Source organism: Ranitomeya imitator, chromosome 9 (assembly GCF_032444005.1).
Source record: "Ranitomeya imitator isolate aRanImi1 chromosome 9, aRanImi1.pri, whole genome shotgun sequence".
NCBI lineage: Eukaryota > Metazoa > Chordata > Amphibia > Anura > Dendrobatidae > Ranitomeya > Ranitomeya imitator.
This window is the reverse complement of record NC_091290.1, coordinates 8428943-8446933: the sequence shown is the minus strand read 5'-3', so window position 1 is coordinate 8446933 and position 17991 is coordinate 8428943. Positions and strand designations below refer to the sequence as shown.

At 46.8% G+C, this 17991-nt stretch overlaps 3 protein-coding genes across 6 annotated transcripts in view; 2 read left to right on the top strand and 1 right to left on the bottom strand.

The window, feature by feature from the left end:
• CSTPP1 (centriolar satellite-associated tubulin polyglutamylase complex regulator 1) overlaps positions 1-12464 on the top strand; it is a 168959-nt gene extending 156495 nt beyond the window's left edge. The window contains exons 7-9 of one of the 3 annotated variants that reach the window (XM_069738592.1): positions 8869-8981; positions 11139-11202; positions 11386-12464. In XM_069738592.1, coding sequence (XP_069594693.1) covers positions 8869-8981; positions 11139-11202; positions 11386-11563 — 355 coding nt within the window. In that variant the 3' untranslated portion in view covers positions 11564-12464. Of the gene's footprint in view, positions 1-8868; positions 8982-11138; positions 11207-11385 lie in introns of those variants that run through there. The other 2 variants (XM_069738594.1, XM_069738593.1) reach the window with 2 other exon arrangements.
• On the bottom strand, positions 6746-8787 carry LOC138649473 (dentin sialophosphoprotein-like). The gene is made up of 2 exons (XM_069739949.1): positions 8725-8787; positions 6746-8509 (listed from the first exon to the last, which is right to left on the bottom strand). The coding sequence occupies exons 1-2, from the start codon at positions 8785-8787 to the stop codon at positions 6746-6748; spliced, it is 1827 nt and encodes a 608-aa protein (XP_069596050.1).
• Positions 12465-16785: 4321 nt separating the features above from the next.
• Positions 16786-17991, top strand: part of LOC138649457 (para-nitrobenzyl esterase-like) — a 37123-nt gene continuing 35917 nt past the window's right edge. The window contains exon 1 of one of the 2 annotated variants that reach the window (XM_069739917.1): positions 16786-16935. In XM_069739917.1, coding sequence (XP_069596018.1) covers positions 16922-16935 — 14 coding nt within the window. In that variant the 5' untranslated portion in view covers positions 16786-16921. The remainder of the gene's footprint in view (positions 16936-17991) is intronic. The other variant, XM_069739916.1, reaches the window with a different exon arrangement.

Genomic DNA, 17991 nt, shown 5'->3' with positions numbered 1-17991 from the left:
TATTAATGTCTATGGATGTAGATGAGGATAGTGAAGCCCCCGGAGGAGGATGTGGGGGGCACATACTTTCTCCATATTAATGTCTATGGATGTAGATGAGGACAGAGAAGCCCCCGGAGGTGGATGTGGGGGGCACATACTTTCTCCATATTAATGTCTATGGATGTAGATGAGGACAGTGAAGCCCCCGGAGGTGGATGTGGGGGGCACATACTTTCTCCATATTTATGTCTATGGATGTAGATGAGGATAGAGAAGCCCCCGGAGGAGGATGTGGGGGGCACATACTTTCTCCATATTAATGTCTATGGATGTAGATGAGGACAGAGAAGCCCCCGGAGGAGGATGTGGGGGGCACATACTTTCTCCATATTAATGTCTATGGATGTAGATGAGGACAGAGAAGCCCCCGGAGGAGGATGTGGGGGGCACATACTGTCTCCATATTAATGTCTATGGATGTAGATGAGGACAGAGAAGCCCCCGGAGGAGGATGTGGGGGGCACATACTTTCTCCATATTAATGTCTATGGATGTAGATGAGGACAGAGAAGCCCCCGGAGGTGGATGTGGGGGGCACATACTTTCTCCATATTAATGTCTATGGATGTAGGCGGAGGATGTGGGGGGCACATACTGTCTCCCTATTAATGTCTATGGATGTAGATAGTACAGAGAAGCCCCCGGAGGAGGAATGTGCGTGGAGGGGGCACATATTTTCTCCATATAGTCTATTTTCGGTTTTAGATGAATCAGTTGACGAGATCTCTGCTTGCTGTCGTCCTTGGGGTCCTGGTGATGGCGGCCCCTCTGGCTGTTGTTGTTGTGTTTCTGTACAGATGGTCTTGCATCTGGGTGGATAATTGTGGGGGGCACAATCTGCTGGAGGACGCGGATCCGTCGAGCCAAGAGATTGTGACTGATAGCAAAAAACTGATGTGTGAAACGGGCCTAATACATGACCCGTGATTCATACTTGCGGCCGCCCCCTGTGACATGGTGGACACCGCGTTGTCTTTGTACGTGTCAGGTTTTTCACTTGCTTCGTTTCTTCTCCCGTAAATCGTTTTGCTTGACTACACCGAGAATGCGCATTTGTTTTGACGTCTTGTTGCCGTGGTAACATGGTGGGATTGTTACTTGTGTTATCGGAGATCATTTCTGCTTCTGTTCCTGACATTCTATATTCTCCGTCTCGTGTGATTGGTGGTTACACCGCTCTCCGCTCTTTCTGCTTCAGCTGCTTTTACTTTTCTGTTGCTTGTCGTGTTTGTGCCTTGGCCTCTTCCGTAGAGCGCCGGTCCATATGTGTCCTGTTCTGCCCGTACTTGCTGGTCTGTATATGTCCTGTCCTGCCCGTACTTGCCGGTCCATATGTGTCCTGCCCTGCCCGTACTTGTCGGTCCATATGTGTCCTGTCCTGCCCGTACTTGCTGGTCTGTATCTGTCCTGCCCATATTTTCCAGTCTATATGTGTCCTGTCCTGCCCATACTTGCCGGTCCATATTTGTCCTGTCCTGCCAGTACTTGCCGGTCCGTATGTGTCCTGTCCTGCCCGTACTTGCCGGTCCGTATGTGTGCTGTCCTGCTTGTACTTGCTGGTCCATATGTGTCCTGTCCTGCCCATACTTGCCAGTCCGTATGTGTCCTGTCCTGCCCATACTTGCCGGTCCGTATGTGTCCTGTCCTGCCCGTACTTGCCGGTCCGTATGTGTCCTGTCCTGCCTGTACTTGCCGGTCCGTATGTGTCCTGTCCTGCCAGTACTTGCCGGGCCGTATGTGTCCTGTCCTGCCCGTACTTGCCGGTCCGTATGTGTCCTGTCCTGCCCGTACTTGCCGGGCCGTATGTGTCCTGTCCTGCCCGTACTTGGCGGTCCGTATGTGTCCTGTCCTGCCCGTACTTGCCGGGCCGTATGTGTCCTGTCCTGCCCGTACTTGCCGGGCCGTATGTGTCCTGTCCTGCCCGTACTTGCCGGGCCGTATGTGTCCTGTCCTGCCCGTACTTGCCGGTCCGTATGTGTCCTGTCCTGCCCGTACTTGCCGGTCCGTATGTGTCCTGTCCTGCCTGTACTTGCCGGTCCGTATGTGTCCTGTCCTGCCCGTACTTGCCGGGCCGTATGTGTCCTATCCTGCCCGTACTTGCCGGTCCGTATGTGTCCTGTCCTGCCCGTACTTGCCGGGCCGTATGTGTCCTGTCCTGCCCGTACTTGCCGGTCCGTATGTGTCCTGTCCTGCCCGTACTTGCCGGGCCGTATGTGTCCTGTCCTGCCCGTACTTGCCGGGCCGTATGTGTCCTGTCCTGCCCTGCCCGTACTTGCCGGGCCGTATGTGTCCTGTCCTGCCCGTACTTGCCGGTCCGTATGTGTCCTGTCCTGCCCGTACTTGCCGGTCCGTATGTGTCCTGTCCTGCCTGTACTTGCCGGTCCGTATGTGTCCTGTCCTGCCCGTACTTGCCGGGCCGTATGTGTCCTGTCCTGCCCGTATTTGCCGGTCCGTATCTGTCCTGTCCTGCCCGTGCATGCTCACCATACTGATACAAGTGCCGTACGGAAACCTGCAGATCTCTATATCTCCAACTTCTGTTTACGGGAGAATTATGTTTCTCTCTAAGATTTGTCGGTAGTTACAAAATTTTACAGAAATTTTCACATTTTACAAATGTATAGAATTTATATTTCACATTATGATTAGTGATGAGCGAGTGTACTCGCTCGGGTTTTCCAGAGCATGCTCGGGTGATCTCCGAGTATTTTTTAGTGTTCGGAGATTAAGTTTTCCTTGCCTCAGCTGAATGATTTACAGCTACTAGCCAGGCTGAGTACATGTGGGGGTTGCCTGGTTGCTAGGGAATCCCCACATGTAATCAAGCTGGCTAGTAGCTGTAAATCATTCAGCTGCGGCAATGAAAACTAAATCTCCGAACACTAACAAATACTCGGAGACCACCCGAGCATGCTCTGGAAAACCCAAGCAATGAGTATATTCGCTCATCACTAGTTATGATTTACTTGCCCTAATTACTGGTCATGAAAGAATATTCTCTCCTTCTACAATCCATATTGACTGTGCCGGGCTCATCTTTCTACCCAACCATCTTCCCCTCATCTCCGTCTACCAGCGTACCTGTCCTTTCCACAGTGATGTATTGCCCTACATCTCCTCCTCATCTCTGTCTACCACCCTATCTGTCCTTTCCATAGTGCTGCACCAACAAACATCTCCTCGTCAGTTCTGTCTACCACCTACCCATCCTCTCCACTGTGCTGCACAACCCTACATCTCCTCATCATCTCGATTTACCACCCTGCCCATCCTCTCCACACTGCTGCACCAGCCTACATCTCCTTCTCATCTCTGTCTACCACCTACCTGTCCTGTCCATAGTGCTGCACCACCCTACATCTCCTCATCTCTGTCTACCACCTACCCATCCTGTCCACAGTACTGCACCGCCCTACATCGCCTTCTCACCTCTCTACCACCTACCCGTCCTGTCCACAGTATTGCACCACCCCACATCTCCTTCTCACCTGTCTACCACCCTGTCCACAGTACTGCACCGCCCTACATCTCCTTCTCACCTGTCTACCACCTACCCGTCCTGTCCATGTCCAAAGTACTGCACCGCCCTACATCTCCTTCTCACCTGCCTACCACCTACCCGTCCTGTCCACAGTACTGCACCGCCCTACATCTCCTTCTCACCTGTCTACCACCTACCCGTCCTGTCCACAGTACTGCACCGCCCTACATCTCCTTCTCACCGGTCTACCACCTACCCGTCCTGTCCACAGTGCTGCACCGCCCTACATCTCACCTGTCTACCACCTACCCATCCTGTCCACAGTACTGCACCACCCTACATCTCATCTGTTTACCACCTACCTGTCCTCTCCACAGTGCTGTACCGCCCTACAACTCCTACTCTTCTGTCTACGAGCTACCTGTCCTCTCCACAATGCTGCACCGCCCTACATCTCCTCCTCATCTCTGTCTACCACCTACCCATCCTGTCCACAGTGCTGCACCGCCCTACATCTCCTTCTCACCTGTCTACCACCTACCTGTCCTCTTCACAGTTCTGCACCGCCCTACATCTCATCTGTCTACCACCTACCAGTCCTGTCCACAGTTCTGTCCATAGGAAGGTGACGGGCACAAGGGGGCATTCTTTGCGTCTGGAGGAGAAAAGGTTTTTCCACCAACATAGAAGAGGATTCTTTACTGTTAGGGCAGTGAGAATCTGGAATTGCTTGCCTGAGGAGGTGGTGATGGCGAACTCAGTCGAGGGGTTCAAGAGAGGCCTGGATGTCTTCCTGGAGCAGAACAATATTGTATCATACAATTATTAGGTTCTGTAGAAGGACGTAAATCTGGGGATTTATTATGGTGGAATATAGGCTGAACTGGATGGACAAATGTCTTTTTTCGGCCTTACTAACCATGTTACTATGTTACTGCTCCACCCTACATCCACCTGTCTACCACCTACCCATCCTGTCCACAGTACTGCAACACCCTACATCTCATCTGTCTACCACCTACCTGTCCTCTCCACAGTGCTGCACCGCCCTACATCTCCTCCTCATCTCTGTCTACCACCTACTTGTTCTCTCCACAATGCTGCACCTCCCTACATCTCCTCAATTCTGTCTACCATCTACCCATCCTGTCCACAGTGCTGCACAGCCCTACATCTCCTTCTCACCTGTCTACCACCTACCTGTCCTCTTCACAGTGCTGCACCAACCTACATTTCCTCATCTGTCTACCACTTACCTGTCCTCTCCACAGTGCGGTACCGCCCTACATCTCCTTCTCACCTGTCTGCCACCTACCTGTCCTCTCCACAGTGCTGCACAGCCCTACATCTCCTCCTCATCTGTCTACCGCCTACCCGTCCTGTCCACAGTGCGGTACCGCCCTACATCTCCTTCTCACCTGTCTACCACCTACCTGTCCTCTCCACAGTGCTGCACAGCCCTACATCTCCTCCTCATCTGTCTACCACCTACCTGTCCTCTCCACAGTGCTGCACAGCCCTACATCTCCTCCTCATCTCTGTCTACCACCTACCTGTCCTCTCCACAGCTCTTCACCGCCCTACATCTCCTCCTCATCTGTCTACCACCTACCCGTCCTCTCCACAGTGCTGCACAGCCCTACATCTCCTCCTCATCTCTGTCTACCACCCTTCAAGATTTTTTTCTTGTGCTGCACCAGTTTTCTGAGATGCACTACCCGAGCCCAGTCTACCAAGCTTTAAGCATGCCTCGAAAACACAGTTTATTTAGGTAGGCCTATGAATATCTCTGATCTCCATATTCTTTTTCTTTTTTTTTTTTTTACATTTTTTTTTTCCTGGTCTCTCCTTTCAGCAGTACATACAAGCACAGTGAGGAACGTCTTCACATTCTCCTGTTTGTGCAGTGAAACATTACCCAGTCCATCTAATGAAACGTGTGAGGGTTGGTGACGTGGAATTCAGCCATGTCCATAAAATGGCCTTAAAGGGAGTTTTCCAACTACTTAAAACTTCCTCCAGCTCTATTTATACAAACAAGCAAAAAAATAAAACGCACAAACGTTGATCAGCACGATTGGCACCCGATCCACTGATCATAGGTGTTCAGGTCTCCTGCAGCGCCACCACATGGAGAAAGGAAACATTACATGATACTCATGGAGGTCAGTCGACCTTCCCTGTCGTGTTCACGCTGGTCCTCCGGAGCGAGGCGCGATCCTTGTGGGCTGCTGGCGCTTGTAGTGACTGCGTGTAGCAGAACAGAATTCCATATAAAGTCAAGTTGTTGTTCCATGACAGATTTCGGTTGAAGTCCTCCGATTTTTCCAAATTCTGCTCCACTGGCTGACATCTAAGTCTTTAATGTTGGGGTGGATTCCTCATGTGAAATTGTGTGAAAAGCTCAGTCTGGTTTCCAGTCCATTTTGCTTCATGTATTTGGCATCGCGTTTCGCAGCAGCGCAGCCTTATGTAATATTACCGTCGGTGGCTTTCTTATAATCGGGGCTGCGTTATGTCGCTGGGCGTTTCAGTGTATCGGTGCAGAAGTGACGCCATGCCGGAGTGCTGGATATGGCAGCACGCAAAATCCCATTATCTGCACCCAACAACGGAAAAGACAGCGGGCGATATAACAGAACGTTATCTGATTATCGCAGGACGATGGCGCCCAGCGGGGGATGGGATATACTGCACTGGACTTTGGGAAATATCTGAGCGATTGGCGAGGGCCAGATTGTGATGTGTGGATACAAACTTCAAAAAACTGACCGTCACATCCAAACAGAGACTAAGTGTGAACAGGTGCTGAACCTAGAGTGACCAACTCACATACTCTCAAACAAAAAGGCAGCACACTGTAGCGCCATAGCATGCAAACATGGAAATTAAATTGCATTACTGCATTAGAAATATGAAAAATGAAATATGAAAAATTGAGAAAGTTTAGCGCATAAATTGGCCAATTCATGTGTACCTGGAAGCCACGATAAGGCATTTCTCGTTTCCAGGGCCTAAACGAGAAGCACATTAGGTTCCCACTCAGGTGAAGACTTTATTCTCAGAGAGGAATGGTATCGTTTAGGCCCTGGAAACGGGAAACGCCTTATCGTGGCTTCCAGGTACACATGAATTGGCCAATTTATGCGCTAAACTTTTCTCAATTTTTCATATTTCATTTTTCATGTTTCATATTTCTAATGCAGTAATGCAATTTAATTTTCATATTTGCATGCTATGGCGCTGCCTTTTTGTTTGAGTGTGATGTGTGGATGACGGGGTCAGAGCATCTCCAAACCGGGTGTTCCCTGTATACGGCTGGTGCTGTGCTGTGAAGTGGGAATCACTACTCTCATCAGAATCACTACTCTCATCAGAAACACTACTCTCATCAGAATCACTACTCTCATCAGAATCGCTACTCTCATCAGAATCCCTACTCTCATCATAATCGCTACTCTCATCAGAATCGCTACTCTCATCAGAATCGCTACTCTCATCAGAATCACTACTCTCATCAGAATCACTACTCTCATCAGAATCACTACTCTCATCAGAATCGCTACTCTCATCAGAATCACTACTCTCATCAGAATCGCTACTCTCATCAGAATCGCTACTCTCATCAGAATCACTACTCTCATCAGAATCACTACTCTCATCAGAATCACTACTCTCATCAGAATCACTACTCTCATCAAAATCACTACTCTCATCAGAATCACTATCATCAGAATCACTACTCTTATCAGAATCACTACTCTCATCAGAATCCCTACTCTCATCAGAATCGCTACTCTCATCAGAATCACTACTCTCATCAGAATCACTACTCTCATCAGAATCGCTACTCTCATCAGAATCACTACTCTCATCAGAATCGCTACTCTCATCAGAATCACTACTCTCATCAGAATCACTACTCTCATCAGAATCACTACTCTCATCAGAATCACTACTCTCATCAGAATCACTACTCTCATCAAAATCACTACTCTCATCAGAATCACTATCATCAGAATCACTACTCTTATCAGAATCACTACTCTCATCAGAATCCCTACTGTCATCAGAATCACTACTCTCATCAGAATCACTACTCTCATCAGAATCACTACTCTCATCAGAATCGCTACTCTCATCAGAATCGCTACTCTCATCAGAATCACTACTGTCATCAGAATCACTACTGTCATCAGAATCACTACTGTCATCAGAATCACTACTCTCATCAGAATCACTACTCTCATCAGAATCACTACTCTCATCAGAATCACTACTCTCATCAGAATCACTACTCTCATCAGAATCGCTACTCTCATCAGAATCACTACTCTCATCAGAATCACTACTCTCATCAGAATCGCTACTCTTATCAGAATCACTATCATCAGAATCACTACTCTTATCAGAATCACTACTCTTATCAGAATCACTACTCTCATCAGAATCACTACTCTCATCAGAATCACTACTCTCATCAGAATCACTATCATCAGAATCACTACTCTTATCAGAATCACTACTCTCATCAGAATCGCTACTCTCATCAGAATCACTACTCTCATCAGAATCACTACTCTCATCAGAATCGCTACTCTCATCAGAATCGCTACTCTCATCAGAATCACTATCATCAGAATCACTATCATCAGAATCACTATCATCAGAATCACTACTCTTATCAGAATCACTACTCTCATCAGAATCGCTACTCTCATCAGAATCGCTACTCTCATCAGAATCGCTACTCTCATCAGAATCGCTACTCTCATCAGAATCGCTACTCTCATCAGAATCGCTACTCTCATCAGAATCGCTACTCTCATCAGAATCACTACTCTCATCAGAATCACTACTCTCATCAGAATCACTACTCTCATCAGAATCACTACTCTCATCAGAATCGCTACTCTCATCAGAATCGCTACTCTCATCAGAATCACTACTCTCATCAGAATCACTACTCTCATCAGATTCACTACTCTCATCAGAATCGCTACTCTCATCAGAATCCCTACTCTCATCAGAATCACTACTCTCATCAGAATCACTACTCTCATCAGAATCACTACTCTCATCAGAATCACTACTCTCATCAGATTCACTACTCTCATCAGAATCGCTACTCTCATCAGAATCACTACTCTCATCAGAATCACTACTCTCATCAGAATCACTACTCTCATCAGAATCACTACTCTCATCAGAATCACTACTCTCATCAGAATCACTACTCTCATCAGATTCACTACTCTCATCATCCCTCGGTCTAATATTGTGACTGTACTGTGGAATTACATGAGGATGTGTTGCATCTCAGTCGTCTCCTTCCTTCTCTCCAGCACCAGTCCTCCGCTGACATTAGTTGCAGAGATCCTGAGCGCTGCTCCCCGGATCACCTTCTATGGATTCCTGATGGCGCTGTCAAAAAATGCCGGAATTAACCAGAGCATCGGTGAGTGGCTGCACGTACAGTGGGGACCGCGGCGTCGTGCCGGAATCAGGGGCTGGATAGGTTGGTGCTCAGGACATCATGAGTAGTGACCCTGCAGTGAGGGAGAACGGGACGATGGGGCACAACAAGCACCAGCTAGTGCAGAATGGGGACAACTGGTTTCCATTGTAACTTTGTTTTTATGTTTTGTTTTTGTTTTTTTAAATGGTTGAAAAACGCAGCAAAAACACTGAAAATAATTTATATACTGACTTCAAAAAATGCCCCGCAGCTCAGAAAGCATAAGGGAAAAAAAATCAGCGTGCGGATAAAATCAGCGTGTGGACGACCTTTCAGAAATCTCATTTACTTTGCTGGTACTGTAAAATGCAGCATTTCCTTCCGCACAAGAAAACGTAGAGAAAAAAACCAAACAAGATGTCCCGTGTGAATATGCCATAAGGGGATGTGCACGGAATCTTTTTGCTGAGTTTTTGGAGTAGAAACTGAGCGCAGATTTCACGTTTTGGAGGAGTTTTGCAGTTTTGAGGAGGATTTGGAAAGTTTTCACTCTGCCTCTGCTCCAAAAACGGGGAGGCATCCACGTTAATGGGGTACTCAGAGTATGCCGTGAAGATGGGGGTCCCTCTGGTGGGACTTATAGAAGAGCGCTGTGTTGTGCACTGCCAGGAGCGGCGCGGTGGCTCCGAACGTCTGGCTCTCTCCATTCATTTCTATGGGAGCGCTTCCATACACCGCCACTCCGCATAGCGCACCTCAAAAGTGGTTCTACCACTGTGGACATTAATAAGGTGATAAATGTGATCGCTGGGGGTCCCACCGTTCCTCCGTGCACGGACTCGTGCTCCATGGCGCTATATCAAAGTCTATGGGACTGAGGAAGACCGCTGAGCCCCATAGACGTGACCCCCGCTCCATCCAGACTCCTCATCACTGCCGTCATTCAGGAGCTTTGCACATTGGCGCTAACGATCGGTGCGTACAAGCGGTGTCGCCCTGTAAGACGACTTTGCTGGAGTAAAAGGCGACCATTGTGGTCTAGGTCTCTGCATACGTCGATCCCATTGCCTTTACCAGCACCAGGAAATCACTCCGAGCGGTCTGCAGGCGACTCCGGGGTCTGCGGCGGCCCCTCTAAGTCTCACCCACTTTTTCTTAATATGACAATAGTGATGAAATAACGGAAAAAGCTGCGAACGCCTGAGCAAAACAGACAGGCGCCAACATGGGCATCTTTGTTTTTCTCTTGGGGCCGGTAATTTAATGAATGCCCCCCATAAACTCCACGCAGATGGTTCATTGGTCGATTTGGGCACGGAGCTGCGAGGATGTAACATTAGCCGCCATGTTACTTTAGGGTATTTTTAGCCTTGAGCCGTCTCTCTAACTATTTGGGGGTCTTCACATGGAGCGGTCTCACGTTTTATCACCTCTTTCTTGCTTTTACCCTTATAGCACCTGTTCGGCAAAACTAAACCCCCACCAAGGACCCGAGCGAGACATCGCACAGCCGTTCATCTGCAGGACAAAACTGTACTGTTCAAGACCCGGCTCCTTTCCTTTAGATCTATGTAACTTTTTAGCTCTTTTTGTTTTAAAAATTTTTTTTTCAGTTTTAAACTTTGCAGTTTGAAGAAAAAAAGCATCAAATCATCTTAAAATGGAAACCATCAGCAAGCTGCTGTTATCTGGGGAAAGAATGATCGGGCGTGTTGATTTTGAACATGTTCAATCCTTTAAACGGCTAGTAGATGTCTAGTTGGACATTTTTGGCCAGCTGACAATAGGATCAGCGAACGCTTTTATGCCCACCTTCAGGGTGCAGCTGAATCTTTGCGGATTTTTTGCCCCCTCTGGGGAAGTTTTGCACCTTTGGTCTCTGCACGTGGCTGTGGCTTGGCCATGTATTCTGTGTCTGGACTCGCCCTTCGCTAGGAGACTAACACATAACTCTGCCCTGCACTGATCAGAGGGGTCCGTATAGAAGTGTCGCCCTCCGTCATGTCCTATGTGCCGCCATCTCTGCAGCTGCCGATCCATCCCGCACATTTCAGTGATGTCCACAGTCCGGCGGCCGCTCTCCTCCATGCAGGATATTCTTTATGCCCATGACACATAATATTACCGCCATCTTTACCGTATTGATTGTCTCCTCAGGGGCTTTACCTGACAAAGCTGATTTGCTGGTTGATGAAGTCCTGGACAAGGAGCTGGACAAAATGTGAGTGCACGAGACCCTTCCTGGCGCCACACTTGTCTCTAGGCGATATCGGGTATTACAATTCGTCGACCTGCAGTACCTGACACCGTCCAAGGAGAAGAGTGGCGCTGTTTGCTAAAAAAAAAAAACGAAAAAAAAAACAAACTAATTCTGGAAATGAGTCTCCCGCTTTGTCTTCCGCAGTGTCGCTCAGTTATCTGCCTGCTCCATTTCGCACCCCGCCACCACCGCAAATCTTCTTCCTCCCTCCCGGGATATCATTCGTGTGGCTTCTCCTAAGAAGACGCTGCCGACCCGCCGACGGCCAGAGCTGGAGAGCGACGGTTCCACCGAAGAGACGGAGGATTCCTCTGACAACTAGGAGAGAACCCAACACATACTGAACCTCCCGTCCTGTGTGCTGTGGGTGATCACATACAATGGCGGGGATCCTTCCCAATGGTGGGGATCATACCCAATGGTGGGGATCATTCCCAATGGTGGGGATCATTCCCAATGGTGGGGATCATTCCCAATGTAGGGGATCATTCCCAATGTAGGGGATCATTCCCAATGGTGGGGATCATATTTAATGGTGGGGATCATTCCCATTGGTGGGGATCATACCCAATGGTGGGGATCATATCTAATGGTGGGGATCATATCCAATGGTGGGGCTCGTACACCGTGGCGGGAATCATACACCGTGAGGGGGATTGTTTTTTTTTTTTTTCGTTTTATATGTTTTGTATTTTGTGATTTTTTTTTTTATTTTTTTTTTTAGTTTCTCCCTTCCTGGTGTTTAGGTTTGTTGGCAAATTGGTTTTCCAGCCGAACACATTTATACCTGTAGGATCTATATGCCTCGGATTTCTGACCTATGAGGGTCCCACCATATCAGGAAAGCCAGGGTCCCCTTTTTTGAAAATGGGGCATCTACCAGCCGCCATACCAAGGAGGATATAGATTGTATAGGAGACTGTGCAGCCCCCTCACCCTATGGACTACTGGGTTCGGAGACCCCCGTTCTGTTGAGTGTGAACCTCTGTATACTGCACATTTTGACGTACCCCGTAGCAATGCCCCTTTAATAAACCAGCATGTAACTGGGGTGCTGTATTTGCTCATTACCCACAGGTCATACTGCATGGTGTAAACAGACCCTCAGTACATATCTATTGTTACATAATACCAAGCTAATGTATTGACTTATTTTATTAGTTTTATTGTTAAGTTGTTTTTTATTTTTTTTTAAATACTGATTAAATCTGTTGGGAAGTCAGAAAAGACTGTTGTTATTTTATACTTTTCCGGGTGATTGTGTTTTATCCTGATGTGTGTTTGCAGCCTCCACATGACAGCCGGTGCCTGCGTCCTACACCCCATAGAATTGTGTCCTGCAATCTCACTAGTTTTCCCCTCTGCAGTCTCTTTCTCTAGTTTTCAGCTGTCTCTGAGCTAGTTAGTAGAGACCGGCTGCTATGATGTCTCCCATACACAGCACACAGAGACAGGGATTTCTGCTCCTTTGTTTCTACATAGCACATGTGTTAAGATGCAGCATGTAGGAGGACATTATACAGCAATACTGAGCAGTGTAGATGTGAATCCAGGTTCAGTGTGGCATAAGCCATTTGCAAGAAAGAAGAAGCGTGCGTAGGAGAATTGGAAAGCTGTGAAATTCCAAAGGAGGTTAGAGATAAAAGACGAGTGTCAAATGAGGGTGGAGGTTCACCAGTGGGGATGTTAAAGTCCCACATGATGATAGTGGGGAATGTTACAGGATATAAAATTTGAAAGTCAGGTGGCAAAGTGATACAGGAACTGACGGGAGGAGCCCGGAGGGCGATACACAACTGCCACTCGCAGGGAAAAGTGCTGGTAGGGTCCGACAGTGTGGACCTCAAAAGTAGGGAAGATTAGTGATGGTACTTGAGGGATAACTTGAAAAGTCCATTTTGTTGAAAGCAGCAGACCAACACGTCCACCTGATCTGTTGTCAGGTCTTGGAATATGAGAATAATGAAGGCCACCATATGAGAGAGCGGCGGTGGTGTCTGACTGTTGGATCAACGTTTCAGTTTACAGCCAGAAAGTTAAGGAAATTTGAAAAGAAAGAGTCAAGGATGTAGAGGACACGCTTACCAGGAGTTCCAGAGGGCACAATTAAAAGACCAAATGCATGCAAGAAATATCAATGAGATTTGCAAGGATTTCTGAGTGTAGCCGGGAAAGAATTAATCTTATTACAAAAAGGGCCAGGGTTAGGAGAGTGATCTCCTGCTACTAGGAGATGGAAAATACAAAGAGTGAGCACATGGTTGAGTGATTTGTGAGAGTGTTTCTTGTGTTCTATGATAGGAGTGAATGGATCTGTGCAGTTTGATTGTGAAGAGAGCATGAGAGAAGAGAGGGGCTGATATGGATGGAGTGCGCCGAGTGTGTGAAAGGACGGAAGATGTGAGTGATTGCAGCAGCCAAAACATAAGTGGCACAAATACATTTGATGAATACTTTTTGCATTTCATGGTGACCTGGGAAGAAGTTTGCTTGAATGTCTTACCTGTCTCCTGCCCTGTCTGACTTCCCTGGTACTTTGTTAAAATCTGCACAAGTGCTTCCACTTTGCTTTGCCCAGAAGTATAATAAATTTGTGTTTAGATCTAATACAAATTTAACTCGTTAACAATCAATCAACTGGCTTAAGACGGCAGGAGACAAAAAAAAGCAAACAAAGAAACAAGCTTGCAGACTAACATGGATCATGAACTCTTTGAGCACGAGAGATAACCTGACAGCATCTGGGTACAAACTCGATAAGATGAATGGAATGTATACCATTAATACATGCCTGCAAAGATTGAAATGAGGGTTCAGGCTTTAAAGAGATGAATGGAATATATACCTGTATGAAGAGAAGGGAGATGAGTGAGTCATGTTTAACTGCCCTGGCACTTAGTCTGCACTAGTGCCCCCTGCACAAAGGCATGGAGGATGTTATACAGAAGTATCAAGCAGTGTAGCTATGAATCCAGCACTGAGGACAGATAAAGTACTTACTGGAAAGCATCAATTTGGATATCATTATTAATGAATACTGGGCAGTGTAGCTGTGAATCTAGCTCAAGAGTGAGATGAAACACTTACCGTACTTTCTTTCATGCTGCCACTATCAAATATCAGCAGGGAAGGCCTTATAAAGTAGCTCCAAGCACTGGGGTGAGATTAAATATTTCCTGGAAGTGGCAGCATAGAGGAAATTGTATAGCAATACTGAGCAGTATAGCTGTGAATCCAGTATGGGATTGAATGAAAACACTAGAAAACAGCAACAACATGGATTATGCTGCAGTACTGAGCAGTGTATCTGTGAATCCAGATTGGGAGTGAATGAAAACACTAGAAAGCAGCAGCAACATGGATTATACTGCAGTACTGAGCAGTATAGCTGTGAATCCAGTTTGGTAGTGAATGAAAACACTAGAAAGCAGCAGCAACATGGATTATACTGCAGTACTGAGCAGTATAGCTGTGAATCCAGTTTGGAAGTGAATGAAAACACTAGAAAGCAGCTGCAACATGGATTATACTGCAGTACTGAGCAGTATAGCTGTGAATCCAGTTTGGGAGTGAATGAAAACACTAGAAAGCAGCAGCAACATGGATTATACTGCAGTACTGAGCAGTATATCTGTGAATCCAGTTTGGGAGTGAATGAAAACACTAGAAAGCAGCAGCAACATGGATTATACTGCAGTACTGAGCAGTATAGCTGTGAATCCAGTTTGGAAGTGAATGAAAACACTAGAAAGCAGCTGCAACATGAATTATACTGCAGTACTGAGCAGTATAGCTGTGATTCCAGTATGGGAGTGAATGAAAACACCAGAAAGCAGTAGCTCACTCTTTCTATCTCCCTGCCTGTTTGTTGAGAGAAAAAGTGACTCATAAGTGGAAAAAAAAGATTTCTCTGACAAGATATGTTTCTTATATTCACTTGTTCTTCTGATTTATATAAAATTTATTGAAATGACAGGGAATATTTATCTCCTTATAATGTTGCTGCTCGCACAGCATCACAATTGGAGTAGTGCACACATAGGGGAATCCATACGTGGATTGTTCACATGCAAGTGCCCTGTAGAGCCATCGATAAACGTCAAGTCTGCAAACCTCACTAGATCGCTCATGGACCCCTTCATGTAGTATTCTGGATGAAAGTGTATGTGGAGCCCCTGTATCCAGTGGATAATGACAGTACCCAGTCATCAGTAGTGATACTGAAAAGTAAGTGACCCCCATTACAGCTCTGCATTAAAATGAGCAAGGCCTGCCACCTGCTGGACACAATGTGGATGTGCGCTTCAGAAATGGTAAGTTTTGTCTCAGAAATCCTCTTGTAGAGAATGTCCTTACTGTAATATTGTTTCTATTTTCTGTTTGTAGCTATGAGGTGTACTCTATTATTACATACATAAAGGGCACATGCACCCAACATGATACACCTTGTGTAGACTACAGGAGCTGTGCTACGTTAGATTCCTGGGTGGATCTCTGAGATCTCGGTGATCAGTAAGTAAAGTTGATATAAACTGCACAAACCCTTTAGGGCTAAGTTCACATGTTGCATATTTAGTAAAGATTTTTCTGCAGCGTTTTTGCATTTTCTCTGCAGCAAAGGATGAATTTCTCTCTCTTATTCTGCCTGTAGATTTTAGTCTCGATATTTTCAGCAGCGTGTAGGTGAGGTTTTTTTTTTTTTTTTATTCTCCGGATTTTTTTGCCCAGAAATCCAATCCAATTCTACAATGTTTGGATCGACTCTGGCGGCTTGTTCACATCTAGCATTTTTCATCATTTCTTTTTCTTGGTTTTTTTTTTTGTGCATAATTTTTCATTAACTGCAAAATGAATACGATTTATTCAATCGTACTTCTAAAATCTCATTCACATTGCGTTAAAAGAGTAACGAAACTTTTACCGTGGATTTCATATTTGGTCGGCACTTAAATTGCCAGCAGATCGGTGGGCTCCGGATCCTGAGACCCCCCACTGATTGCTCTATGGACCCCCTAACGGCTCGGGAGAGGGCAGTGCTCAGAGATGGGGACAGAAACGTAGCTGTGCGCCCAGAGCTGAGCACTGTTCGGGGGTCTATTGAGCCATCACTGGGGGTCTCGGGGCTATTAGTGTCAAATGTGAAAAATCTGCTGTGAAAGTTTAGTTGCTGTTTCAGAGTTTTTACTGCAGATTTCTCCCCATCGACAACAAACGTGGCTTCGCGCCAAATCGCGTCTCATTTCTGTTTTCTTGCCGTAGCCTGTGCGATTCGTGCGGAGAAAAACACGCAAACTGAAAACCTCCGTGTGAACGCGACCTAAGAAGACGTCGATGATGTGACCTTGGAAATCTCCTTTACTTTACGGCTTCTATTGTGAATGTAGTTTGGCAAGTTTGCTCGGGCGAAACAAGAACTCAGCCGCGCTCCTCGAGATTTCTGCAAACAGTAAGTGTGTGATTAATGTATACAGTTTACGTAGCGATAATTATGTATTTAGCTGTGCCTGTCGCCCTGCAGCAGCAAGTGTCGGTGGCAGTCCCATGTAACACGTGACGACGGCTCGTACCCAGCAGTCGCTCAGCTGGTCGGACCGCGCAGGGAAATGGAGACCAAAGGTTGAGTCTCGCCCCGATGCCTACAGCAACATAGGGAGGAGCGAAGCCGCGCTGTCACAGCATCATGGCGGGGAGCAAGTAAGTCGTCTACTCCGAGAGGGGAGGAAGGGGAACATGGGATCAGGTGGACGAGGCAGGCGCCAAGGGGTTAACCTCTTCACTACGGGCGGGGGCTACACATGAGCCTCGGTAGGTCCCGATCCTGCGCCATGTCTGTAGGCAGGTTTATATTCTGGGCTCGGAGTCCTGAGGATGGAGAACGTATTGGGGGGGGGGATACGTAGAACATGATCCCAATCTGGGACCGAGGTTCCGGCATCTCGTCCATACGACACTTCTGACGCTTTCCAGTCCTGGCTCCGATCTGATGGAGAACGTGCTGCACCCGCACTTGGCACCGTCAGTCGTCACTTGTCAACCCCTGACGTCGCATTAAGTTTGTCCTTTTGAGCCTTCGTTTTTCGTTGCCTTTTTTTTTTTTTTTTAGCAGAATACGTTTTTATTTTCTTTTTTTCTAACCGTCCATCTGGTGTATTGCACAACGATGAGATGCTTAGGTCGGAATAACTAAGAAAAGGTCACAATGTGGGATTAACGGGGGTGTCGTAGACCTGTGCAAAGAGGGTGACCGGAGGGGAAGAAGGAAAAGAAGCCGCATTTATCTTTCCAATCCCCCCTCCACTCTCATTCTAAGACTGCTCGGACCCCCGCCATTCTCTACCTCCTGCAGCAATGATTACTGTAGCCAATCACTTTCTATGGTGGGCTCCCCCTTAAGTCCCCACCCAAAAAGTGTCTCCAAAACAAAATATATCTGGCCTCAAGTAAAAGACAAACCTCAAAAGCTGTTGTCACATCAGCATCACAGAAAATAAAACTTGGGGGGGGGGGGGGTTGGGGACCTGGACCTTAAAGTGTTAATGAATAATCCGTATTCAGTCATCTCCAAGGCATGGGACCCCCAATATTTCTTACCTTCTTGCTTTATGTTGTTCACGAGCCAAATTATATGTAAAGAAATTGGCAAAGCCCCTCGTATGACCCTCTGAAGGTTATAATTCCTTGAATGACCCCTTATAATATCATATTCCCCACTCATAATGTCATAGTACCCCCTTATAATGTCATATTGAC

Coding starts and splice junctions, on each gene's coding strand:
- LOC138649473 (XM_069739949.1), bottom strand. CDS start 8,787: ATGATGAGAGTAGTGAATCTGATGAGAGTAGTGATTCTGATGAGAGTA. Junction 8,510..8,724: donor GAGTAGTGATTCTGATGAGA/GTAGTGATTCTG, acceptor GATTCTGATGAG/AGTAGTGAATCTGATGAGAG.